Source organism: Dermacentor silvarum, chromosome 10, assembly GCF_013339745.2.
Source record: "Dermacentor silvarum isolate Dsil-2018 chromosome 10, BIME_Dsil_1.4, whole genome shotgun sequence".
Taxonomy (NCBI): Eukaryota; Metazoa; Arthropoda; class Arachnida; order Ixodida; family Ixodidae; genus Dermacentor; species Dermacentor silvarum.
This window is the reverse complement of record NC_051163.1, coordinates 111,023,151-111,050,686: the sequence shown is the minus strand read 5'-3', so window position 1 is coordinate 111,050,686 and position 27,536 is coordinate 111,023,151. Positions and strand designations below refer to the sequence as shown.

General features: G+C 47.3%; 1 protein-coding gene across 1 annotated transcript; it reads right to left on the bottom strand.

Annotated features, from left to right (window-relative positions):
• Positions 1 to 401: 401 nt before the first annotated feature.
• On the bottom strand, positions 402 to 26,326 carry LOC119431771 (ATP-binding cassette sub-family C member 3). Its single transcript, XM_037699238.2, has 5 exons — positions 26,189 to 26,326; positions 23,131 to 23,289; positions 9,804 to 9,970; positions 5,518 to 5,712; positions 402 to 1,570 (listed from the first exon to the last, which is right to left on the bottom strand). The coding sequence occupies exons 1-5, from the start codon at positions 26,282 to 26,284 to the stop codon at positions 1,420 to 1,422; spliced, it is 768 nt and encodes a 255-aa protein (XP_037555166.2). The 5' UTR covers positions 26,285 to 26,326; the 3' UTR covers positions 402 to 1,419.
• Between the last annotated feature and the right edge of the window lie 1,210 nt (positions 26,327 to 27,536).

The window sequence follows — 27,536 nt, the reverse complement described above, 5'->3', positions numbered from 1 at the left end:
TCAAAGTATCATTCCTCAACTTCTTCATTTCATGGCATTTACATTTTTCATAGCAGCTGCATGCACTGCTTTGATAGTTACGAACTGATATAGTTCTAAAGTTGGCGTGACATTTTCTTTACTTATTAAATAGACGAAAAAAAAACATGGAAGCATTGATAACAGTTATTTCTGCCGCAATTTATTGGGACATACGAATATATCGTTTATGAAAAAATACATATTTTACTTGTCTTGAAAGTGCGTAGCGTTCAAGAATTCGCTTGCAGCATCTAATATACAATGGCATTGGCAATGGCAATGCAGTTGTTATTCACGTATTGAATCCCTCGACCAATTCTATTGGTCGAGGGATTCCCCCCACGAAGGATCTCCCCCCCCCAAGAACAAAATTTCTACGCCACTGCTTGGAACCTACGCGAGCACCAGCAATTGCGCTGAAAGGTTCAATGAGTCATGTATAAATTGCCGACGTGTCGGATACGCACTTCAAATGTTCTACGATCGACGAGTATGCTCGAAGCTATCACTGTGCTGAGTTTTACTTGTATTGCTGGGCACAGATTCGCCCGACAAGCAGTTAGTTTCGTTACACGTGTTGTGCCAGTGTTGTCGTTCACAATCACTACAATATTATTTTTTTGTGTGCCAGAGTAGTGTTGACAATGTCATCGTCGTGATGCCATAGTAATCATTCCACCGTCGTTACTCCAGCTTAGTCATCCGATTCTGGTCATGCCATCGTCATCAAGGCGTCGTACGATGGCCATTCCATCGTCCCCCTACAGAGGTCGTCCCACAATCACCGTCCCGCCAATGCCCTCACAGCCATCGTCTTTACCCATTGTCCTATCATGTCGTCGTCGTCATATCTTGCCGTCTTCCTACCATTTGATGTCATAATGCCGGTATTGTCATAGAACGTTCGTTGTTTCATTGACGTCATTATTTCTTCGTCATTCAATAATGATTAGGCCACGGTTGTGACGGCATCGTTCTCATTGCGTCGTCGTCAGACAATCGTCGTCTTTTGCGTGAAAGTATAACTATGCGAAAATAGGTGCACAAGGACATATATTAGGAAATATATTTCGCCACAGGACGAAATGCAAATATTTCGAAAGACTGTGTAATGAATGAGCATAAAGCATGAGCATTTCGATGTAATAGGCGAAAATATGCTTGGCGGAAAAATGAATTTTAAGTTCGTAAGGTAAATATTCCAGAATTTATTAGCTGGAACATAAATCCTTTATGGATCAAAACTATATTTCACACCCCCGAAAGTAAGTATTCGTTGCGATGTGAAAGGGAGGGCCTAGGGGGGTTCTTGTTAACTGCCTCGTGTTTTTGGTATGTAAGCACCGTCCATACGCACTGAAGTTTAGTATTTTCTGACGAACACACATTAATAGCTTATCACAAAACAGCCGTGATCAGGCTCGGCTTTCTCGCAACGCCACAAATGCCAGCTTCCACGGCCATGCTGTAGAACGCAGATGATGAGTCAGAGAGAAGCACGTGCACGGAGTCGAATTCCTTGACTTTTCCTTCTTCCAATACCAGAATCCTACAAAAAAAAAACAACAACAACAACAACAAAAAGTTTACATTAGCAGTACGCAGAAGCAAAAGAGATACGTGAAAGTGGGTCGTGACAGATGTTAAACATTCATGAGATGACTTGTCTGCCCTTGCTCTTTCTTGTAGGACAGATCGCTGCCATAGGTACAAGACAATTTTGCCGGTTCTAATGACTGTAACATAGGCGTGTCTAGTGCGTCTTGAGTTATTACTTTTATTGTGCCTGAGTAATGCATTCGGGATTTCGGTATAACCTGTCATAAAGAAACCTACACTCAGATTTTCCGCAACACACTGCTTCCTGCTGCTTCGTAGACATTCAATTAGAGGTCCTGCACCTGTAATGGCAGCCCAGTGGCTATGACGTTGCGCTGCAAAGCTTGTTGTCGTGGGTTCGATTCCGGTGGGAACGGCTGTATTGCGATGGGGGTGAAATGCCAAAACGCTGCTGCTCATATTTAGGTTAATTTTAAGGAACCCCGGGTGGTCCAAAAAGTTAATACGGAGCCCTTCACTGCGCCGTACGTCATAATCATATCGTTGTTTTGGCACGTAATATCTAGAAAATTTATTTTAAGTTTTAGAAGCGAGGTGACGAATTTTCCAGTCTAAACTAGAGTTACTGTATAGCCTCCTTTGAGGGAGCCAGAGTTGCGCCAAGGTACGCAATCCTGGGCTCCAAAGCTATGCGGGAAAGCCACTCGACGTACGAGTAGGAGCCGCGTTCACGCGGCAATGCCAGGAGTGCTTTTTAAATATTTATTTTGCCTTCTTTCTTTCTTCATCATTTTGCGCATACAACTCGATTGCTCACCTCATGAATACGAGCCTGGATTTCACGCTTGCGTGCCTTATTATCTAATGATTATTGAAAATGCAGCGTGTGACGAACACGCACCGGTGCATAGTGACAACATGTGTGAACATTTCCAATTTATGTGCGAAGCTTAAAATAAAATGGTAAGCCTTTCAGAGATTACCCATGGTTTTTATAAGGCATGCATGTGATCACGGTTGTCGATAGCTGAAAGACATGAATGTGCGTATTCAAGAAACAGCGCTGGGACCTCCAACGTTTCTTGTGTGTAAAGTAGGCAAGCTAAATACTGCCACGTGTACGTAATATCTTTCCCGGTGACCGCCTTTCACAGGCTAACAATGTTCAAGGTTATCACTCAGCGCAAGACGTGCCTTTCTGTACCTGAGGTCTCTCGTTCTATCCGCTATCTTGTCACCGAACGTTGCGTAATGTGATTGTATGCGCGACGTGAATTGCGTCGTACTTTCTGGAAGGCACGCACCCACCATCGATAACGCTGGAACCTTCCACGAGTCATGTATTAAAGCCGACGCACTTGACCCGCAGATGAGATTCTCGATGATCGCCGACTTTACTCACTGCTATCGTTGTGCTACTTATTTTGATGAACGCATGTTCGCCCAATATATAATTAAATTGGTAACGCACAGTTTTGATAATGCGTCATTGTTCATCACCACTACAACGTGATAATACGATCCAGGTGAATGACACAAGGAATGTCATGTCATGAATACATTGGTTGCTGTAACGTGATGTGCGTCGACCTAAGTACAGAGGCAACTACATGGTGACTGGAATGAGAAGAACAAGCATGGTTAATTAGCACTCCTTTATGCAGGTGATGGGGGCGGGGCAATAGCAGTGCCAAGCGTATGGTTTATGGTCACAACATGATAAGACAGTCAACGCGCAGTCATGATAGGGCAGAGAGCGCATGCACGATACAGTTGCACTACCCCCACCCCTGCCTCTTGCACAAGCATGTTTATTCAAAAATTCCACTACATCCTTGACGCGTCTTACACGTCACGGACTGGCGCAACTTCTGCATCGCCATGCTTAGAAAAAAAAAATTCTTTTTTTAACATCCCGTCAACAGCAAGAGCTGTCAGTGTGTCGTGTGGCATTGATTCCGCAATTTAACCGAGAAAGAACCTGCGAACACATATCTTTCGGCAAGCACCACGAAGGAACAAGCAACAAGAATAATAACAGTGCCGATGTCAATTGCGCTCGGCCGGCCGGTTCTTGCGGAGTGATAGCGTGGCTGCGAAGTGTTGGCTTCTATGCACTGCAGTGGAGCCGGTTTTGACCGTGTGATGGCGCTCGGCGAATAGCGGTGCTAGAATGGCTGGATACGGCGCGATCGGCACTCGGAAAACAGCGGCGCAACTCGAGCTCACTCGAGCTGCAGAGATGACCTTTTAAAGCCGAAACAGTGTTACAGTAGCGATCACGCTAGGTGGCATCTGCAGTTGAAATGCGGGCGCGCTAATTACTGCTCTATTGGGAATTACTGCTCTACCTGGAAATGTATGCGCCATTGTGTGAAGCCCGGAGTTTCGGAGATTGTTGGTGTCTATGCATATAATTCGCAATGTGTAAGAGCAATATAGTCATGGGCGAGAACGACGCTTTGTGCAGCCCAAACATGTTGCTCTTGAGCAACATGTTTGCGGCAACATGTAGCACATGCTGCCTGCTGCTGGCACTGCAAAATGTGTCTAGTTATCGAAATATGGATCAAGTTTGACGATTGTTGCTATACATTTGTAAAAGATTTGACTAAGTACAACCAGCACTCGCCCTACGATTTACGTAATTGACAAATGAAAACACCGCTAGCAAGGCCATAAATTTAATGTTATAACTAGTCGTTCTGCGCTCATTGTGCTCTGGTTTGAATTGTGCGCTGGTGTTTCCTTGGTTTACCTGTACGATGAACCTTTATTGTTTCATCTCACATTGCTATGATGTTATATATCGACATCATTTTATTATGGCAGGAATGACGGCTCCCATACGGTTGCCAATTGCATGGGTGCTAAGGGTCGCGGTTCCTCTAGACCACGGTGTAAAAAGGAAGGTGATTCGACGGCGGCGCGAGGCGCGGCCACTTAGTGTGACTCTACGCACGCCGCTGCCGCAAGGGGCAGCACATGTTCTGGGGGCCACTTTTTCGCTCACTTTGCTGGCGCTTTTATGGGCACGCGCGGCAGAAGTGCTTTATTTAGATGAATATATGTCGTTCGCTTGCTTAAAACGACTCTACTTGGTTGCAGGAACGTCCCTTTATATTTCTGCCGACATTCCGATTGACTCCGACGCGCCGAGCAGCGGTAAGCGCAGCGCGCCGTCTGCTCGAGCAGACGACGCGTCTCTCTGGTGTTCGAAATGACGGTATTTTGACTGTAAGTGGCATGAAACCTTCTACCTGCTCAGGAGTTGGCGTCTAAATAATGAAAAATTGCATATATTTGGGTACGGGTGTTTAAATGCTGACGGAGGTCGTAAATTATCCACTATTGCGCCGCTTCTCCAAGGCCTCCTGAACACGTGCTGCCCCTAGCGGCGGCGCTCACTTCCGGTCACACGAAGTGGCCGCTCTCTCGCCCCAGCGCGGGCGCGCCGTCGGAACACCTATGTTCTTACACCGTGCTCTAGACTTAGTTGTTCACTCCAAGACGCCGGCCGCCATTAACCTTAACACGCGACGGTGCTGCCACCTATAGCACAATCCCGCAGCCAATCTTCTCCAGTGGGCAGCATGGGCTCGATCACGTGACCTCCATCTTCGGGCGCGCGGGAAGGCAATGCGTATCAAATAAACCTTCTTAGATCGGCCTCGTATCTTTGCCCTCGAACCCACAACACGACACTAATTCTCGTCGCGCTTGGACTCTACTCGGACCAGCACGGCGACGGCGACGTGCATGCACCTGGAGGGTCTTTATAACCGTTATACATATGAAAAAATATGCAGAGATTTTGGAAACATGAGCGAAGACAAAAAAGTAGCCTTTGTGGTCATTCGAATGAAAATAGGCCATTTACCCGTCTGGAAACATACGCTGCATGCTGTCGCCGCTTCTAATACCTCCGCAACTCACCTATCATAGTCCAGGACAGTGTGGATACGGTGCGCGACGGTGAGGAGGGTGCAGTTGGCGAAGGCCTCCCTCAGGGTTGCCTGGATCAGGCGGTCCGTATCGCCGTCCATCTGCGACGTGGCCTCGTCCAGCAGAAGTATCTTGGATCGACGCAGAAGTGCCCGTGCCAGGCACACCAGCTGCCGCTGTCCCACGCTGCACAACACGCGATACGCGTCTTATTCACCGGCATTCGCAAGCAACGAGGTGCGATTTGTCGCGGATTCGTGATCGAAATATGAAAACCTAGAGAACGACGAGAACCACAGCACGCATATAATTATGAACTCATAGTCACTGAACTCATTACGTCTTTTCTTACTGCAAATAGGCATGAGTGTTTGATGTATCGTTGCAGATGAATAATTTTGCTTAATGCGCGTTTTGAGGACAATGCATAGGATATGGCGTACACGCTGGGACTAACCTGCATTCGACAACAGCATTTCGAAATTTCTCATAGTTCTTATGTACTGCGAGATCAGTAGGAAGGTTAGAACTGGATATCATGCGCTTTTCCGCTGATTTCTGTACGTTTATTCGACAGTAGTCGCAGTCGTCGAAGGCAGTCTCGTGATCCTCACTCTGCCAAGAAAAGCAAAATTCCATACTGCGATAACGTGTAATTAGAAGTTTGGCGCTTTAACTGGCGGGCTATTGCGCTGCTTGTTTTTCTTTATTACATTGGAGTAACTACAAATATAAAAAAGTCGTAGTTTCAACCGAAAGGCGAAGCATCGATTGCGATAAGAAATTAATAGACAGCTATACGAAGTAAGCATAGTAGTTTGATCGGCTGTGTAAAATTGTAAATATTCGCTTACTAGCTAGATAAACAAGCACGGTGTCACGCGCGCACAGGCAAACATGAACACATCTTGCTCGATGACCGCGGAAACTCGTCAAAACGCTGGAGTGAGAAAGCGCACCAGCGGCAGCGATCAAATTGACCTTCGAGTTGGCTCTCGCTTTAACGCTAACTAAACGTTGAAAGCACAGCGTATAAGAAGCTGCCGACACTCGGCGCATGCATTTTGTACCCATCGCAGATCGCTTTGAAGATGAAGCCCCCGCGGGCACACACTTTGGCCACCGCACAGATCGCTTTCAAGATAAGCGCCCGCGCGGCAGTTCCGTGAGCAGCAGTCGCAAAAGCAGAACGCCCCCCCCCCCCCCCCCCCCCGCAGTCCCTGTCGCCTCCACCCCGTGCCGCGCGTGCTTCCGGCCGCCGTTTCTCGCTCGCATGCGCGAGATTAAGCTGCGATTGCCGGCGCACCCTCACAAGCTTTCACTCACACACGCACCGTATGGCGCGCGGCGACGGTTTTATCACCATTGTACTTTATACAGAACCTCACGGCGACGACGACGACGATGGAGACGACGACGGCAAAATGCGCTTGGAGTGGCTATATAATTACTATCGCAATAAAAATCAAAGCGCCCCAAGAAATGAAGGTGACCCAAACAGATGTACAAAATTGTGCAACCAGCACTTGTGTACTTCAAGTCCAGCACTAATGCAGCTCCACTAACGTGAAACCTGCGGAAGTGCGAATCAGTGATGCGCCGGTGTTTCCGTTGTGTTTTCCTAATGTTTATCTTGTTTTAGCTTGTGTTTAGCAATCCATCATCCGTTTTGACACCTGTGCTAACGCACAACTGGTGGGAAACCGCGGCGCACATGGAGCCAAAGCCTGTCCTGCTGATAGTTAGAAGGGATTTTAACGAATGGCTGGTAATTAATGCGCTTAATGCTTGGTTATTCCTGTCTCCTAAAATGTTCTCAAACATGTTAGTTTGTTTTGAACCGGTTTTGATCAATTCTGCACTTGTTTTGGCCCTGTTTTGAGCACTTCTTTTTGAGCGTGATCACGACAGATCACATGCGACGGACGCCGACGACAGCTCGGGCCCCTAAAGTGCTTCGCACTTAAGAACTCGGGCAAGCAGATAAAAGCCCCGAATAAGAATGGCGATCCCGCGGCTGTTGTTCTTGAGCTGCAAAACGCAATATTGCCATAGGCTGGATGAGCGACCTACACTGCTTCAGTGTGTTTCAGCATGACTGTCCCGCATTCTCTGCACCAGAATCTGTGCAGAAATAGGTTACTAGAATTTCTAAAGGTAGAAAACAAATTGTGCATGGTGGGATGTCTAAATATTTCCTACGCGTTCTTTGAGGAATGTTCCCGAAGTACACGATATCCCTAGAGTCCGAGCGATGAGCTCGCGTACTGAAGCAGCAATGAGCAGTTCCAGTGCATGTGCGGGCACAAAGGGTCTTTTGTAGACAGCTGCACGAAACATCCGCTATTCTTCAACCAGCCTTTAAGAGGAACGGTTGCCGTGCGTATCCTAAGCAAAAAGATTTGTCACTTCGAGAAATGGTATATCTTGTATTCTTGTATATATGTATATATATCTTGTATATGTTGTATTCGAAAAGGGGCGGCGTGAAACGTTCCGGATAACAGTGCATACGTCAGCGCAGCAGACATTTGTATCAAAATACCATCGAGACTAAAGCATGCCTCTATTGCAACAGCGGGGGATTAGGCCGGGTTTATTTCTTTGTTAGGTTAGAAGCATTTGTTCTACTTACGTAATGTTAAGATTCCATTTCGGCAAGAAACGTTACAGCTACTTTTGGGCTACTGCTTTCCAGATATAGTTATCTGATGAGCTGTCAGAGTCATACTACAGGCCCCTTAAGATTTACAGAAGGAGGCTGTCGAATGTGTGAACATTTTATTAAAGGAACATGTCACGGCTAATGGCCCCAGCGCTCAAGCACCAGACACGAGGGAAAGAGTATACACGTTACAAAGTTTTTGGTCTAACCGGTGCGCAGCCTAATGCAGTGCGTCGTATAAATAACTCTACTATAGGGGCGCCTTGCAAACTAAGCTCAGTTACATATGGACAATTGTGTGCCTTTCCATGCGTTCACATTCCTATCTAGTTCCGCTACATATCTTGAGCAGTGAAGATTGCCAATAGGACATTGGGACATAGGTACGCCTTAGAATCTGTTGTCCCGTTTCCGCTAAGATCAGCTGCAGCGTGGGTTAGCATGAGACTCCAAAATCCCCAGCTTTTCTCAAATATAACGTCTGCGCAAGAAACCGCACCAAAATGCTGCACTATGACACGGGCAGCTTTTACACATTTCCTCTTAGTGCAGAACAAGGTTATGTCGTCAGCATAGTCAAGTACATGAACCCCATTTCATGTCAACGTGAACACGTGAGAGATATGATCTTTCGGAATCAGAACATACACAAACCAAGAATACTTATAAAACAAGAGCAAGGACAACGAGAACATACAAGAGTCCGAAGTTGGGCTAGTTGATTAAGCAACATTCTCAATAAAACAGTGCTATCTACAGGGTCACAAGAATAAGACGAAACAGAGTGCCTGTGCTGTTTTGTCTTCGTGTGTTCCTCTAGCTAGTGGTGTTTTTCTGCAAGGGCAATATAGCCTTAGTAACGTCGTCTAGTAAACATATTCGGATAGACAGCCGTCAACTGTTACATCTTATATGCAGCGCGAGTACACATGGGCGGAAACGAAGACGGGCGTTGACTCTTAACTGAGATGTGAAGCAATAAAACGACGGACACCGACCAAAAGAAAATGCAAAAAAATAAATAAAAGACGATTCGGCTTCACTACAGTAGCCTTGTTCGCAAACTAGACGAAGAACCGAGAATTGAAATGAACACATATTTTGTACACTGTTAACTGCTAGCCCCGTTGAGCCATTTGCATAAGTAGTGCTAACGTTATCGTGCTCTATAGCATATAGGAAGTAGTGATAAACCTAGCAAAATGCCTCTTTTTATTTTGACACTACATAGGACACTACATAGGGGGAATGAACAGAATATTGCTGTCACACACTAGGGTGTCACAATGGCAGTATTTTCAATTGCACATAGTAAGCAATAAATAGTACTACTACAAAAATTAAGACGCGGGACAAACTTACTCGGGATCCATGCAAGAGAAGAAAGAATAATGGTAACAAACAGATGAGTAATACGCAATCCCTAGTGAAGTATTTAACAACTGAATACAGAGTACTTTAGAAAAGAAAGGTATTGCATAAACAATCTAAATAGTTTGCCAAATCAGCCTGCACTATCGTGACATGACCAAAACTATCCGCTACACAGTCAGCCTATAGGATAGCTGCGTCATAAAAAAAAGAAAAACGCTTTCCGTAGTGCTCCACTCACCTGAGATTTGTGCCGCCGTCGGTAGTCTCTAAAAGGAGCCCTTTGGTGTCAGATGACACAAACGCAGAAAGGTGCGAACGCTCCAAGGCTTGCCAGATGTCCGCATCAGAGTGGGAGTTTGTGGGATCAAGGTTTCTTCGCAACGTCCCTCTCACAAGGCTTGGATCCTGCGTTGTCGACGAGATTATTTTAAGCGCAATTTAGCTTCAATCCATGCAACACCGTAAACAAAAAGAAATGCCTGATTCTTTATCGTATTAGTTCAACTGAGGGCGCTGAATTACCATTTATGTCACTACAGCAACATGGCGAAACCAATTTAAGCTTATGATGCCAGGACTTTGCAGTTCTTTTTTGGAAAGATGGGTTGGGGGAAGGAAAGAATGCACTGCATTTGGAACTTCAGGCGTAAGCATAATTCGACCATGCTGAAAGAGAAGAGAGAGGCGATTGACCAAAACCCGCCGCTTTTACTTTGAGGGCTACATACGCAGGCTTTTCACAGCGACAGTTTTCGTAGTACCAAAATATGGCCGCGCAATTCGAAATGCCTATATCATGTTTCTACTGATGGCATCTTCGACCTCCTATCCTTTGGCCTGTCGAAGACACTTAGAACCCCAGAAAAGAGCGGAAGATGCCGCGGAACGAAAGGCTACATATTTTGAAGTCTCGCAGGGAAGCATCAACAGCTCTCAACACGCCATCCATCCTACACGCATTCGAGAGAGGACGCCTCAATCACACAAAATGCACAAACACACACATTACACACATTACATATTAACAGGGACCCAGGCTCCCCACTTGCAAAGGGGCCTATCCATCAAATAAACACACCTCGTGGGAGTGTCCAGCAAACGCCATCTTCAAAAAAAAAAAAAAAAAAAAACAGTGGCGTAGCTCGGCTATGCCAGGATATACGTAGCGTTAGGAAAGGTTCAGATGATTATTCTTAGCCTATTCTTAAGCTTATTCTTAAGATAAGATTATTCTATGAGTCAAGCTTCTCCGTTCTTCTGCGCTGTTGAGCAGCATTTGCGCTCTCCTTCTCCATGGCTATACCACACTGGCAAACGCCAGTCAGAAGCGCAGCGGCTCCAGCGCAGTGTCAGACGGCGACTGCACAGCGAGCACGCGCCGGCGCCAGTGCGTCTACCACGGCTACGACGTCACTCCTCTGGAATGCGCAGACCGGCGGCGGTGAGTTGCGCGCGGCGGCGGCGGAGTGCGCGAGAGGTGCCGGCTCCGGTGCGCAAGCCGTGTGACATCACTGATCCTTGCGCATGCGCAGCACGGCTCTTGATGTGCCGCGCGAAACGGGCTTGGCTAGGCCAGTGTAGCTAACGCTACAAAAAATGTCTCAGTTTCACCCGAAAGGCAAATCATCAATTGTGATAGCAAATTAGTAGAGAGCTATACGGAGTAAGGATAGCAGTTTTATCAGCTGTATAAACTTGGACATGTAGCAGCACCAGCTACGCGCAGAACTGTTGTCGACGCCATGGGGCTCTTGCGTTGCCCAGGGGGCGCTGCAAAAATGGTGCTAAAAAGCGCCCTCAATCCGAAACTGGGTAGTACCAAGCTCGGTCGTCTGCTTCGGGAAGCACGTTTACAATACGGACCCGCCACTTTCGGTTGTGTTGTACCACGGCTTGCAGCGAATATCGGGCGCGGAAGATTTTTCCATGGGTGGCATGCTGCGTAAAGGCAAGAAATTATGCAACGCCGAATACGTGTACGCCGTTCAAGAAATAAGCGGCGAAGTTTTCGCACAGTGTGAATCGCAAGTGAAGCGAGTCACGCACGTGCGAAGTTGAACTTCAGGTAAGGTTTGCACGCTGCTAGATTCAGGCGCACAAACGCGAGGAAGTGCTTTCTATAAATGAATTCACAGCAGCGATAAGCAGACATGTGTACGGAACTGCTCGAGCGCACGACTGTACGCGCCGCGACGGCAGCGGTCTTTCAGCATGCCGCGGTGTACGAACTGCTCGAGCGCACGATCGTACGCGCCGCGACGGCAGCGGTCTTTCAGCATGCCGCGGTGTACGAACTGCTCGAGTGCACGATCGTACGCGCCGCGACGGCAGCGGTCTTTCGACATGCCGCGAAACGGCGGGTCTCCTGCAATCTTTGTTGACTGCATGCCGCTAGACAAGTAGTTATGCCTGCGCTGTAGTAGCGGCCATCTGTCTAGCAATTGATAAATAAGCTCGTAGTAACGAACGTACGTACGTGCCAATCGCGCTGCAGCGCGCGCTCATGCACTGCTCGCTTGATGTAGCTCTTAATGACAGCGCTCGAACATAGATGTGCTGTAATCAATACTACCTTGCTGTGCTGCCTCAACGTGCTGGCTTGAGGTCAAGGATGAGCACATTCAACTCTCTAACCTGTGCTGCTCGTAGTGGGGTAGTCACCGAATCAGCCCGACCAATTGTGGTCATTTGCACACACCTGGTCACTTCACCACTTCGCACCGGTCGAATTGTTAATTGTCGCTGTGGCCGGGTCTCGAATCGTGAATCACCAGCCATGCCTGGTGCTATGTCGGTCTTCCATTTCGCTTACCCACCGCGACGAACTGCAGTTAACCAGCGCGCCCAACGCTCCGCAGCGCGAGGCCTTGAAGGAAAACGGTAGAATCAGATGTTGGGATTCAGGCCTTCTTGTTCATGGCAGCCCACGACGCAGCAGTAACGACGGAGACGCTTTTTCGAGGGTGAGCTAGGTCTCTCCGGATCGGCGTCGCCGATGTCTTCTGCTTCCAGCATTACGTCCCACGGCACACGGAGAGTCCGTTTTCGTAAAACTATAGGCTGCGGCCAGCTCGCAGCCTGGTCGCCATGGTCTGTGAGAAGTGACGAGCCTTTTCGCATTCGAAACAGGGCAGAAAAAAGTGCGAATCGACGCAAAACGCGGGCTAGAAACGTACTTCGCCAAAGCCAGGGCTCAATACTATCCAAGCTGGTACTACCCAGATGACGTTTTTCGCCGCCACCAGGCGCCGCTACTATACCTCAAACTCCAGCGCAAGACGCCCATCGGCGTTTTGCCCGCGTTTGCACCGAACGCGCGCGGTGTTGGTGACTTGCCGGGGCCTCTGGCGGCTGCTCGGAGGTTTTAGACGAGATCAGAACGGGGCACTCGTCGAGCAGCGTCGGAAGTCTTTGCCACCTTCTCGCCTCACAACGTTTTAGGGGCGAAACACTTTAAGGCCGAGCCTTGTCCCTGGTCGTCCGTTGTCCATCCGTAGCTCTGGTTTGCATGGAGACCGCTAGGGGCGCTGCAGTGCACAAGGGTGCACAATGCTAAAGAACATATATAGTATACCTGATTAAATCAAGCAGGCTAGGTGACGTTGTCACCGCCCCGTTTCAAAGGGGATGCCAATAAATCATCATAATCACCATCATCAGCTACATAAGTGCTGTATATACTGTACACATGTACAGTATATATATATATATATATATATATATATATATATATATATATATATATATATATAGTTACAAGCACGGGGAAAAGGGGGTTTATTTAGGCGTGCTAGAGCAGGAACAGCAGGCTACGAACAGCAGGATTGGCCGCTGCACAATCGTCGTCCTTCTCCTCTTTCTCCTTTTGATCCGCACGTCCCTTTTAAGCACTTGGACGCAACATACCTCCCCTCGCAGACAAAGCGCACTGGGCGAGTCAACTGGCTTGTCGTGGCGTGCATGATTTCAACCTGGCGACATGCGCGACTTGTGTCCGAGCAGAGCGTCGACCAGTGTTCGTGAGGCGCGCGAGAGTGTAGTTCACGTCGCTGATCTTCTCGATGACAACATACGGTCCCTCGTAGTTTGCCAGCAGCTTTTGGCACAAGCCGCGCTTCCTTGTGGGAGTCCAAAGCCAAACGAGATCACCAGGGTGATATGTAACAGGCCGATGTCGTGCATCGTAGCGTGCTTTGGAGTTTTCTTGCGACGCCAAAGTCCGAAGACGCGCAAGTCGCCGAGCCTCTTCAGCGAGGCATAGCGTATCCGCGACCGCAGGATTGTCGTGGTGGTAAAAAGGGAGGAGAGTGTCGAGCGTATACCGGGGCGGGCGAGCATATAGAAGGAAGAAGGGGCTGTAACCGGTTGTCTCATGTTTGGCGGTGTTGTATGCGTAAGTAATAAACGGTAGAACTTCATCCCAATTCTTATGATCGGACGCAACATACATGGAAAGCATATTCGTGATCGTTCGATTAGTGCGCTCAGTGAGGCCATTCGTTTGCGGATGATACGGCGTCGAGTGCCTGAGGTGCGAGTCACATAAATGTAGAAGCTCTTCCACGATGTCCGCTGTGAATTGACGTCCCCGGTCGCTTATAATAACACAAGGTGGTCCATGTCGCAGAACAATAACGTGAAGTAAAAAGAGCGATACTTCGGTGGCAGTGGCTGATGGTATAGCCGCCGTCTCGCAATAGCGCGTTAAATAGTCGGCGCAGACAATTATCCAGCGGTTCCCCTTAGATGACTGAGGAAAAGGTCCTAATAGGTCAATTCCAACTTGCTGAAAGAGCAAGCTTGGAGGCGGCACAGGTTGAAGGAGACCAGATGGGGCAGTGGTTGGACGTTTCCGACGTTGGCACTGTATGCAGCTGGCGACATACAACTCAACCGAATGTCGCATCCGGGGCCAGTGAGAACGTTCTTGAATGCGATAAAGGGTGCGCACAGTGCCGAGGTGACCTGAGGTAGGGTCATCGTGCATAGCCCGAAGGATTGCTGGCCGGAGACGCTCCGGCACCACTAGAAGGAAGCGTGCCCCTGTGCTTGAGTAGTTCCTTTTGTACAGGAGCCCGTCACGTACACAGTAGCTGCTTGTTGCAGTAGAACGGGCTGAAGTAAAGAGTGGCTCCAATTTGGTGTCTGTCCGTTGCTCTGCTTTGAAGGCATCGATATCAGGAAAAGCGGGTGTCACAGAGGCAACGAGATGATCAAAATCGTCTGCGTCGCAGTCCGTCGTGGCAAGCGGCATACGGGAAAGGCAGTCTGCGTCAGCATGTTTTCGGCCACTCTTGTAGGACACAGTGAAGTTATATTCCTGCAACCTCAAAGCCCAACGCGCAAGGCGACCACAAGGGTCGCGAAGGTTCACGAGCCAGCACAGGGAATGGTGGTCTGTGACGACTAGGAATGGGCGTCCGTACAAGTAAGAGCGAAATCGCTGAACAGCAAAGATTACAGCGAGGCATTCTTGCTCTGTCACTGTGTAATTGCGTTCAGGTTTGCTTAATGAGCGGCTTGCATAAGCAATCACGTGCTGACGGTCGTCATAACGTTGGACCAAGACGGCACCCAGACCAACGCCACTAGCATCTGTGTGGATTTCTGTCGGCGCAGTTGGATTGAAGTGGCGAAGGATAGGTTGGGAGGTCAGCAGGAACTTCAACTGACGAAATGCAGAATCGCACTCAGGTGTCCACTCAAACCGTGCATCTTTATGTAGCAGATTTGTCAGAGGATAGGCGACGTCAGCAAAACCAGGAATAAATCGGCGAAAGTAAGAGCAAAGGCCCAGAAAACTACGAAGTTGCTTCACTGACTGCGGTGCACTGAATGCCTCAACAGCTGCCGTCTTGAGGGGATCAGGCCGGATACCGTCTTTGTCAACAAGATGGCCCAGCACAAGGGTTTGACGGTCACCAAAGTTGCATTTCTTGGAGTTCAGAACCAGACCAGCGTTCTTGATGCAGTCAAGGACAATATCCAGGCGGGTATTGTGCTCATTGAATGTGCGCCCGAATATAACAACGTCGTCAAGATAGCACATACAGATGTTCCACTTTAACCCACGCAGAATGGTGTCCATGAACCGTTCAAAGGTTGCTGGAGCGTTGCACAACCCAAATGGCATCACATTGAATTCGAATAATCCATCCGGAGTTATGAAGGCTGTTTTCTCCTTGTCTGCCGGGTGCATCGGGATTTGCCAATATCCTGAGCGTAGGTCCACTGAAGAAAAATAAGAGGCCGAATGAAGGCAATCAATTGCATTACCAATCCGGGGCAGCGGATAGACATCCTTCTTAGTCACGGCGTTTAATCTTCGATAATCGACGCAAAATCTCCAGTTACCGTCTTTCTTTCTGACGAGTATGACCGGAGCTGCCCAAGGACTCGAGGACTCTTGTATTATCCCATTTTTCATCATGTCACTCACTTGTTCCCCGATTATCTTGCGCTCGTTAGGCGAGACGCGATAAGGCTTTTGCCTGATCGGGCGCGCAGATCCCGTATCGATAGTATGGCGTGTTCGATACTCGGGAATCGAGAACGCTTTGTCCGGCTGCGCAAAGTCAAACACTGACAGATGCTTAGAAAGCGTATCCACCAAGGTATGACGCTCCCTTGTGCTGAGCGACTTGTTTATCATAGACAGAAGCTTTTTGTCCGAGACGTGGCGAAGGTCAGCAGGTTCACACGGTGGGTCTGTTAGTACGGCTATGGACGAAGACGTGTAGTTAGTAAAGTAGGCAAGTTTCAAGCCGTTTGGAAGCGAGACGGGTTCTGCCGAGCAGTTGGTCGTCCACAAGCCAGCACGCCCGTTGCCGATGGATACCACACAATGAGGGACAAAAACGTTCTTCTTCACACAATTTAGATGCATTGGCTCTACGGAGGCATCGAAACAGTCTGGAACATCACCGCGACATACAACCGGCACGCACACAGAGGTAAACGCAGGCACAACAGTATCTGCGGATACACAAAGTTCACCTTGACAGCAAGTCTCCTCTAAGAGCCCGGGCGAAACATGGCCATCGACGAAAACTTCCCCCGTGCGACAATCGACGGTCGCACCACACTGTCGCAAAAAGTCGATGCCCAAAATCACTTCGTGCGTCGATCGGGGAATAACTACAAATTCCGTCGCGAAATCTCCACCAGCCAAGGATACTTCAGCAGTGCATACACAAACAGGACGCAACGACTCGCCGCTCACTCCACAAAACGTTGCAGCCTGGTCCGACCGAAATACAACTTTGCGCCCCAACCGACCTTTAAAACTGAGACTCATTACGGATACAGTTGCTCCGGTATCCACTAAAGCCATTACAGAAACACCATCAACAAGTACATGCACTTTGTTCTTAATCATAGCAACTGCAGGGGGCATTTCTGTCGATAGCACGCGTCGAGCGACCTCACCCCCATCGGCCGCGCTAGCTAGTTTTCCGGTTGCGAAGACGAGGCGTAGCGGCGCACTGGCGATGGAGATTGACGTAAACGAGGTGCACGAGAGGAAGGTGGTGGCGTCAAGCTCCTGTCAGATGCCGGCGAACGGCTCCGAAAGCTTCTCGGCCAGTAATAGTTGCCGGGAGGAGCGCCAGCTGACCAAGAGGTGGTGTACGGCCGTTGAGTTGCCCTCACAGGAAGTGTGGTGGTCCTGGTTGAAAACCTGGATCGATCATTCCACGTTGTTGGGCGACGATTGCAAAACCTCGCTATGTGGCCCGCGACACCGCATTGGAAACACACCGGCAGAGGCCGCACATTTCGATGTTCCTCCATGTAGTCACGCGTGTTGCTGTCGATTGCATAGCCAGCAGGTGGATCACATTCATCATGGCTAGGCATCGGCTGCCGGGAGACGTACGTGCGGCGAGGGCGTTGGTCGTAGTCATGATCGTAATAGCTCATGGTCCCTCTCGTTTGTGGGGTAGACCTATACTCAATGGTCGCTGCGTGAGCCGTCGGTTGCCAAGCGGTCGAAACGGCCGTGTTGCTCATCTCGTGTGGTGAGTACGCACCAGTGATGCCGGGTGTGCGATGGTAAATCTCTTCTCGATGGAGCAACTCTTCACGAACAATCTGCCGTATAGTTGATGATAGGTCAACACACGAGCTCGGCTCTACACTTGCCACCGTTGTGACATTAGCCAGACGACGAAACTTCGGTATTATTCGTCGCATCTTCAGCGTCTCAAAGGTCCTGCAGTGGCGAATGACGTCAGACACGGTATCCAAGCTTTCTTTGCCGATCAGAAAATTGTAGACATCTTCGGCTACTCCTTTCAACAAATGTCCAACTTTGTCATCTTCAGACATTTGAGAGTTGACTATCTTACACAGTTTTAACACTTCTTCAATATAAGTTGTACAGGTTTCGCCAGGAACCTGAGCTCTTTGCGAAAGCGTCTGTTCAGCGCGTTTCTTTTTTGCACTAGAGTCTCCAAAACACGCTCTGAGTTCCTCGACGAAAAGCTCCCATGAAGTTAGCGTATCTTCGTGATTCTCATACCAGACGAGCGCTGTGTCGGTAAGGGAAAACACAACATTGGACAACTGCGCGGTCGAGTTCCAACCATTAGACCGGCTCACCCTTCGGTAGTTCGTGAGCCACTCGTCGACATCTTCTCCGGCTTTTCCTCCGAAAGTCAGTGGCACCCGATAGTATTGACACGGAAAGCCAGGTGCTGGCCTTGAAACTGCGTCAGAGCCGTCGGGAATCTGGCAGGCGTATTCAGGCATGTCAGGTGAGGGTGGCGGAAGTCCGGCAAGTCGACGGCTTCGGCGAAGTTGTAGCAGCGTAGGCTCCGTGGTGACGAGGTGTACCCAGCACCGTCCACCAATTTGTTACAAGCACGGGGAAAAGGGGTTTATTTAGGCGTGCTAGAGCAGGAACAGCAGGCTACGAACAGCAGGAATGGCCGCTGCACAGTCGTCGTCCTTCTCCTCTTTCTCCTTTTGATCCGCACGTCCCTTTTAAGCACTTGGACGCAACAATATATATATATATATATATATATATATATATATATATATATATATATATATATATATATATATATATACCGATATATATATCGGTGGACCGACCTTGAAAGAGGTCAGTCCACCGACCGAAACTGTTGGGAAAATATTAAACCTAAGATAACCGCGAAGTTGTGCTTCTGATTTTCCTAAATACGCTTGGCCCATTGAAAAATCCAGTTACTACTATATATATATATATATATATATATATATATATATATATATATATACGGGGGATTCACGGTTACCCGAATGATCCCCCGGTGCGTCGCCCACTCATCATCATTCACTTCGTGGATATCAGGTGACTTCTTTAATATAAATACGCATTTGGTGCCGCAGCTAAACGTCGCCTCCCCTCCCTCCTTCCCGTGCCCCCATGACCTTTCACGTGACGGAAGAAGTCGCGTCTGCTCTCCGCCGTGCGCTAGCTCCCCGTGAAAGCGCGTGTCCCTCGCGCGATTTCACTCGCACATACAGCACACGGCGCGCAGCGACGCTTTCATTGCCGCCGGAGTTCACACGGAACCTCACGGCGACGACGACGCCGACGGAAGAAATCCACTTGAAGTGTTCATATAATTGCTATCGCAATAAAAGACAATACTTTCCAAATTACCACACAACCAGCGTCCTGGAAGCTGGGAGGAGTGGACCACTCCGTCACGAGAGTTTGAAAAGCTATGGTGGCCGCTTCTGGTGCAGCACGTCACGAACGAGCTGGGCCAGGAGTCATGAGCCTACGAGGAGGCCCGAACTTGGGCTTTAGTTACTTTAGTACTAATAGATGTTATTTCTCTCTCTCTCTCGTGCTCGGCTCAGGCAAAATAATTCAACGGTTACTATAATACGATTTGACTATTACAAAATGTATATTAGGGTGAAAGTCTTATGTCTCGTTCTGAGGTGACGTTGAAAAAGTGGAGCCATAAACCGGACAAAAAATTGCCAAAAAGTATGTACAAAAATGAGGCGTGGTTCTGCTATCGCAAACACCAGCAGAGCTTCGGAAAGCCTAGTAAAGTAGTGGCAAACCACGCACTTAGTCTAACGTTTGCTGGGCTTGCCCCATCTCCACTAGTCGTTGGTGTTTGCGATAGCAGAGCCACGCATAATTTCTTTTTGACATGCCAATGCAGATTGAGAATGCTAAGATTAGCAACATCTCTTCTAGCAAAGCCACAGTAGTTCAGAAATCCGGTATGAGAAAGCAAGTGTTTTATTTTACAATTCTCCTAAACTAATCATAACCTTCACTCACACTTTCTACATCACATTCACTCATCCTGCTGCTTTCGTTTTCATCCGTGTATGTATTGTAGTCTTCTCAGCTTCTGCACATACCCCCTATATGCTTCACACATCTCTTCAACTCCTTCCATTTACTCAGGCATCGGCTCAACTTCAATGGTATTTGTAGGTAGCACATGCTCTGCAGTCACGGACACCGGGCGCGTTCGCCGCGAACACGAGGAAACGCGGTCGGCGTCGGCAGCAGCTCTACGCGTCCCACTACCACCTGCCCCACTCCTTCTCTCCACCTCGCATCCACTATGCTGCACGATGCTATTTTTATACTCTGCTTTCACTCTCTCTCATCTCTCTGTCCTCCATCTCGGCGAAGCTGCGGCCGACGGAATGATCATTATAGCGAGGTTCAAACAGCTCCGCTGTAAAATTTGTCGCCCATTCCCCTACCAGAAAATGGGGGTAAGCGAAGCTTGTCCTGGGTGCACCTTCTGTTTGACGGTTCTTTGTTGTAATTTGACGGTGACCAAGGGAAGGTCAGGTGATCTGTTCGGCGTTGGCGGAGTGCAGCAGCTTCAGCGGCTTGCAAGGTTGGGTCGGCCCGTCGACAAAGCGCCCTTTCACGGGCAATCTCCCGTCGGCACTCGGCGAGAGCTGCCTTTTCGGGGGTACGCACAATGCGCGACCTTCCCATAGCTTTTCCGAGACTCGACTTAACGGAACCGAAGCGGGCGCTGCGCGCGCGAAATCCTTTCCTGCCCTTTCCGTTCCCGGCCGAAGCGAAATGGTTCTGATTGGCTGCGCACGTGGTGCGAGCGCGCGCTTACGCAGCTGGCACCGTGTCTAATGACTCACGCTTCGGCACCAGCGAATCGCCGCTGGAGCCGGAGTTTCAGCGTTACATCGCCGGCACAGGCTAGCGTATACATCCTTCGCTAGAAAAATCGATAACTTAAAAGGATCAATACAAACACCATAACATTATAGATCAATCGATAGGTAATTACATGAGGAATATAAATATCGATAAATAACTATGATAATCACTAAATTAATTCTAATAATTATCATGACAAAGCGGGAAATAGGCCGAAAAACCCGAAGTATCCAAGAACGGAGAATTAATCACAATAATGGGTAATGATGGTTATGATAATGATAAATGGGTATACAGAGAGGTCAACAAGGTGAATTAAGAGTGAATTGCTGGCGAATTAAGGGTGAATTGATGGTGAATTAAGGGGGTTTTGTTGAATGATAGGAGTCAAACGAAAGGTAATCATGAGATAGAGTCAGCTAAAATAATGAAGAGTTAATGAGAGTGAATGAAGGTGAATCAAGTGGTGATAGCGTGAATCAAAAGTTATGAAAATTGGAAATTTGGAGTAATAGAGCAAATCAAGTGAGAAGGAAGTAAAGACGAGATAGATTGAATGAACCTGTACCAATCAATGATAGGGTGAATCAAGAGGGAATAAAGTGTGAATTAACAGTGAATCAAGGGGTTATGGAGTGCGGGAGTGACTTGCGAAAAATATATGAGATTTGTGGGTCCAAGTGAGAGTGAGTGAGTGAGATAACTTTATTTGGAATCCACCGATTGGGAGGCCCGGGCCTGGGGCCGCCAAGATGGCCACTGGTATCTGTTGCTCCCGCACGGCCACCATTGCTCGCTGGACGGCTCAAAGTTGGTCTTGGAGTTCTAAGCTGAGCAGCGCGGCCGACCACCGCGCCCGTAGATTTTCCGGGAAGACTGACATTTTATTTTGATATAGTTGGCAGCCCCACAACATGTGTTAAAGGGTGGCTCTAGCAGACTTGCATAGCTTGCATATATCGCTCGCGTATATCTCGGGTTGACTCACGAAAAAAAGTGCCGAGTCACGGTCCGAGTTTGGGGAATAAAAGATGACTTGCGAAAATGACTGCATAATATTGGTTCGGAATGAAGATGACTCAGCAAAAAAGTGGTCGTCGTGTCATTGAATTAGCGGCGCTCGCGCTTTCGCCTGCACGTCGTCTTAGTTGTAGCATAAGGAACTCCTAGTATATTTTTTACAGACTTGTTGAAGTAAAGCATTTTATTGGAAGCCGTTACTTACGAAGCGTTCTTTACGCTGCGGTACTTGTATTTGGCGATTGACACGTGAGTTGCACAAAGCGACGAAATAGGCAAAGATACGTTAAGGTGCTATGTGTCACTGTATCTTGATGGGCTTGGCTGCTCAGTTGATGGTTCTGTGTGCTTCCCATGCCTTGTACCGAGCCCATAGGTGATCATGAAACTGGGGGACATTTGGCAGGGAAATAGATATAGAGAGCTCTGATTTATTAAGGCGAAAACCTTATATGTCTCATCGTTCCGTCGACCTTCAACGTCCTTGAGCGAAAACCGTGTCGTCGACGCGAAATCGTACACGATGACGAATCGGTGTAGTAATTTACTAACTTCACCGACCCGACATCGTGTCTTACCTAAATGCAAAAGCTGACGCAAAATCTCCCCAGGGAGTCATCTGAATGATGCGTAAGCATTTCGTAGTAATGACGTGGGGTTGAGTGCTCACACTCAACTTGCAGGAAGGTCAATTCCCCGGCGATTCCAGTGGTGGCGTTCAGGTCCAATAATGTAAATATTAATATGTGAGAAGCCGAGGAAATAGGCTTCTGCATGAAACTGTATATTCGGCAGCAGCAGCTGTTAGAAACACTACGCGCGCCGAGGACAGCCATATGTAGAACAGCATGTGCATGCGGGGCGCCAAATCTTCAACGACTAGGGACAAGGTTTAATCCCCAGTGATATGTGCTCGCAACTTTGGTCGTTGCACGTGGCATTTTCACTTGTTAGGAATTGATGGGCGCTTCTTTGTGTTCTCCCCTCTCCGGGTCTGTCACGTTTCATGTGTGTGCGGCTGACCAACCAGACCAAACCACGTCTCAAAGCGGGGGTGGGGGTTTAAACAATGCCAGAATCGAGTAGAGCATATGAAGATATTGGTGAGGGCTTTAGAGAGTGTGCATTAAAACCCTAAAGCCCGTGAAAACAAAATTGGCAATTGCGTAGGTGAAGGCTAACATGCTTAAATGCGCTCGCACGTTTTTCAAGCGACCGTCACTGGTACGCTAAATATGATTAAGGGCTGGGACATCACTTTACACATGACGCCCATGCTATAATACTATCTTGATTAGTAGGAATACGTGAGCGCGCGGATTTGTGTAAGGTTAGAAGAGTTTGCCTTCAAATATAACACATTTTTTATTTTTCGTATGGTTACCTGTGGGATGACGGTGATACTCCTGCGCAGCTTGCGAAGTGGCACGTTAGCGATGTTGACGCCATCGATGAGGATTTGGCCTTCGGACGGCCTGAGCATGCGCAGAAGTGCGAGAACAAGGGAGGACTTGCCAGCACCGGTGCGGCCCACCACTCCTACCTGGAAGAATGGTTACAATAATTTGCACTGCCTCTTGATGGGCGAAGTCACCGAGGTGTACGATTTCTTCCTTGTGTATATGCGTGGAGAGGGGGAGATCAGTGAAATTTGAGTTTCAGCCGCGTAGTTGTAATCACGCTGAAATGTTTTATTGGGTTGAGGGAAATGTAGAGCTTAGAGTTCCCATGCTCAGACAATGACGTGCAGCCTTGCTTTGTTCAGGACCCTGCGTTGTACCACTGTGTTGAGTTTATCCCAGTCAGATGACTGCGATAAACTCAATGCAGTGGTATTTGAAGTTACGAAATGTCGCATCACTTTTTATGAAATTGGAGCTGCTGCTTGTAATGCCATTAGAATTCTTAGGTATTTTACAGGCCTTCCAGGGTATGTATGTATGTATGTATGTATGTATGTATGTATGTATGGTATGTATGTATGTATGTATGTATGTATGTATGTATGTATGTATGTATGTATGTATGTATGTATGTATGTATGCATGTATGCATGTATGCTATGTATGTATGTATGTATGCATGTATGCATGTATGCATGTATGCATGTATGCTATGTATGTATGTATGTATGTATGTATGTATGTATGTATGTATGTATGTTTATGTATGTTGTATGTATGTTGTGTGGTGTGTGTGTGTGTGTGTGTGTGTGTGTGTGTGTGTGTGAGTGCGCGCGCCATAAATGCACTGGGCAGGTGCCATTCATTCTTCAATGAAAGTGTTTCACGCCAACGCTTTAGCGAGCTTCGCCATAAATGCACTGGATATTCTGCTCTATAATAGACCTATCGCCAATTTGGGTCACTGAGTTTGTGCCATTGGGTGTGCGGCTTCAGAGGGAACAATCCTCAGCTTTGGATGGATGGATGGGTGCGATGAGCGTCCCCTTTGAAACGCGGCGGTGGGTTGCGCCACCAAACTCTTGTTCTTATTTAGTATAATGTCCTACCTACCTTAAAAAAAGAACAAAAAAGAATTCCCAGCGTCAAAGTTTCTGAACTACTATTGGAAACTGTTTTTTGTAAGCGTCCCTTGCTTCTGGTCTCCCTACTTTTCTGCCCCCAAAACTTTTACTTACCTCTATTGCGGACATGTTCACTTTCCCTCTGGTATCCTGAACCCAAGGACTTCAAGAAGGCCAGAAGAGCCTAAACCGACCACTGGGTAGAGATCTTCACATTCTAATAAACCATGTTTCATTGTTTCCCTAGCTTTACCGCAGCAAGTGGATGCTTCTTCCTTGGAGTACCTCGCTAATAGCTACGTGTTCTAAGGGACCCTGATTTTGCTTCGAAAAGAGCTTCCCTCTCAGTATCATTAATTGTTTATTTCCTGATTTCGTATTTCCTTCTTAGGTATAGTTGCTCATAGCAGGTTTCTTTCCCATTGCAGGCATCCATGAGGTTGTCTCAGCCTCTCTTACTTTGCGTTTGACGTTCTTTGTAATCAGGTTGCTTACTATACCAGTCGCGCACTGACTGGTAAGCTTCCTAGTTCTTTTCCTTCCCGGTGAGTCAATGTTTTTCCTGTACATATATCGAACTACTTCAAGTGCAAGGTTCAGCTGACGTACTCGCCAATGTGCTTTGAATGTAACGCCACTGAAGACCTGCAACATGTTCCACCGACTGCAGACGCTATGCTCGTTAGAGAGACAGTTTTGAAGGCGGCACTACATCTGCAATGGTTGATACTGCGGCACATTCTCAGCCCATGGCAAAGCACCAACTGCGCGTTCCGCGCACGAAAGCGCTGCTGATGTTTTTGCGGGCCATGAGTTTAAGGAAACTGTAAATATCTCTAAAGCGTATATGAGTGGCTGTGACTGTAAGTGCTGTTAAGTGTTAATCGCTTTATATATCATAATCATCAGCCAGCACCTGGAGTAGCCTGTCAGGCGAACAGCCAGGCTAACATCTCCAGCACATCATTAAAGCTTGTATCTCTCTCTATCTATCTAGCATATGTAATATACGGTGTGCTGTTCGTACGCTATTTGCATACTAATCTGGTGTTGTTTGATTTGACGCTTGTATTTTGTATCCTGGTCATTTTCCTTCTTTTAAAACAAAATAATGCACCTTCCTATAGCACGTGAAAGACTCAGAGTGTTGTAAATAATAAATAAATAAATAAATAAATAAATAAATAAATAAATGAATGAATGAATGAATGAATGAATGAATATATAAATAAATAACTCAATAAGTAAATAAATAAATCATAAAGTTATGTGTTATTACGCTTTATATAATTTTGGGAGACAGGAGCAGGCCTTGGCGTATGTTTATGACAATATGAAAAAAGTGGCGTTTTAGGAAACAGTGATAGCATGGTGATAACATATGGTGCCGCCATATGCTGCCGTGCTGACAATCTGCTGGAAATATACACGCTCTTTATGGTTGCCGCCCAAGAAATCCGTAGACGTTTCCGCCCATATTTGTAAGTAAATGCAGATTGGTTGTTTTAGTTTTTTTATCGTTCTTAAAACTGCGTAGGCAAAAACGAGACCGACGTAAGAGGTTTGACAGTTGGTAAATCGAGCGTGACTCAGAACTGATTTATTGAAACGAAACGTTTAAGAAATACGCAGGCTGGCGGCCCTACCTGCATAGGCCACCTGGTCGATCGCGAAAAGCGATAAACACCGTTATTTTTAATCAGTGGCGCGATACGTTCTTCGAAGTTACGCAAATTTGTGTCTATGAGTTATAACAGTGACTGGCTGACCAACATCAGGCAGTTCCCCATATTCCCATACAAAAAAATCACAAAATGTGGGACTTTTAAAACGTCAAGAAGACTTTTTTTTGCACAAGTGAAAGGGTCAGTTTAAGATATTTCCTTGGTAGCGAGCTGACGAAGAACGCACGCACCTTTTCTACAGGTTTGACGACGAATGTGACGTCCTTGAGTACGTCGGGAAGTACACCAGGGCGATACGAAGCCGAGTAATTTTGCAACTGAATCATTCCGGCACTTGGCCAACCAGCCAGGACTCCATTGGTGGCACTTTTCTCTCATTGGTCTTTCTCGGGACGTCACTCTGGGAAAAAATAGACACCGCCGACATTTGCTTGCAACATAATGGGATGAAGCGGCTAGTCCTTCCGCCCACTTGAATTATCTAATAGGAATTTGAGCTTGCGAAATATTACCTGTATCTAATATGCTAACTCAACGATGGACACTGCAATATTGCCGAAGATTTTTCATAAAAAACAACCGGCTACATATTGCACAAACGTGTACAGAGTATTAGATCCCTTAGAATGCTTAGACGGTTTAAAGGTGGAGGAATAAGTCTATGTGCACTTTCACTTTCCGTACCCAGTTCTGAACTTCTCTTTGCGAATTCATACATTGCCGGAGTGTCACTTTAGAACCATACGTGCTACGGCCTCACTGAAGCACGCCATTAGCCGCAGTTGTGTAACAGCCTGCCACAGTATCCTCCTTTAAAACGTCCGCGGTAAAGAAAGAAACTGCCGTAATAAACATGGAGTGGCTCATCATGCGTTGAAATCTTCAAAGCCTGGCTATATCTTTAGCAAAGTGCTATAGCGCACATTAGATATGTAGCCGGGACTTGTCCTGCGTGTCCATGCCAACTTTCCACAATGCCTATCAGTTGCCTTAAGCATTACTATTCAACGATTACTTCAGTGTGCTTAGAAGCTATATATACTGATTACGTAGAAACATGGAAATAAGAAACATGGAATAAGATTGCGATTTTCTTTTGCGGTTATATAGTAAAATTGGCATGTTTTCTCGCACGGTAATAATATTTTATTTCATTTCAGTTTATTTGGGCCCATTTACAAGCAGATGCAGGGGGCCAAGGTAAAAGCTGCTTATGGGAGCCTGAGTGGTCCCTGGTCCCCTTTACATATTGGCAGACTGGTGGCAAAGAACACTTTCAGAAATGAACAACAAACAACAATGGGTTACATCGATTAAAGGGAGTAATTAGATTTGTTTACTGTGAATACACGGCGTTTCACTTACCATAGTGATTTAAATCATAGTTTTTGCCATCAACGTTTTCGCTATCAGAGTTCTCGCTATCAACTTCTCATTGCTATTTAAATTTTTTGAAGCAAGTCTCTGAAAGCAGCGTAACGCATCGCCAAGGGCTTTGAATGCCTCGCGCTTAAACCACCTATTACACTACCTATACACACTTTGCCGTTTTAGGGTGCACATCGCCTGTGTGCTACC

What these genes read in the sequence shown, in the direction of transcription:
- LOC119431771 (XM_037699238.2), bottom strand. Translation starts at nt 26,284, where the DNA reads ATGATTCAGTTGCAAAATTACTCGGCTTCGTATCGCCCTGGTGTACTT. An exon ending in GTATCACCGTCATCCCACAG is followed by an intron (nt 9,971 to 23,130) that starts GTAACCATACGA and finishes TCGACAACGCAG; the next exon opens with GATCCAAGCCTTGTGAGAGG. An exon ending in GACGGCGGCACAAATCTCAG is followed by an intron (nt 5,713 to 9,803) that starts GTGAGTGGAGCA and finishes CGTGTTGTGCAG; the next exon opens with CGTGGGACAGCGGCAGCTGG.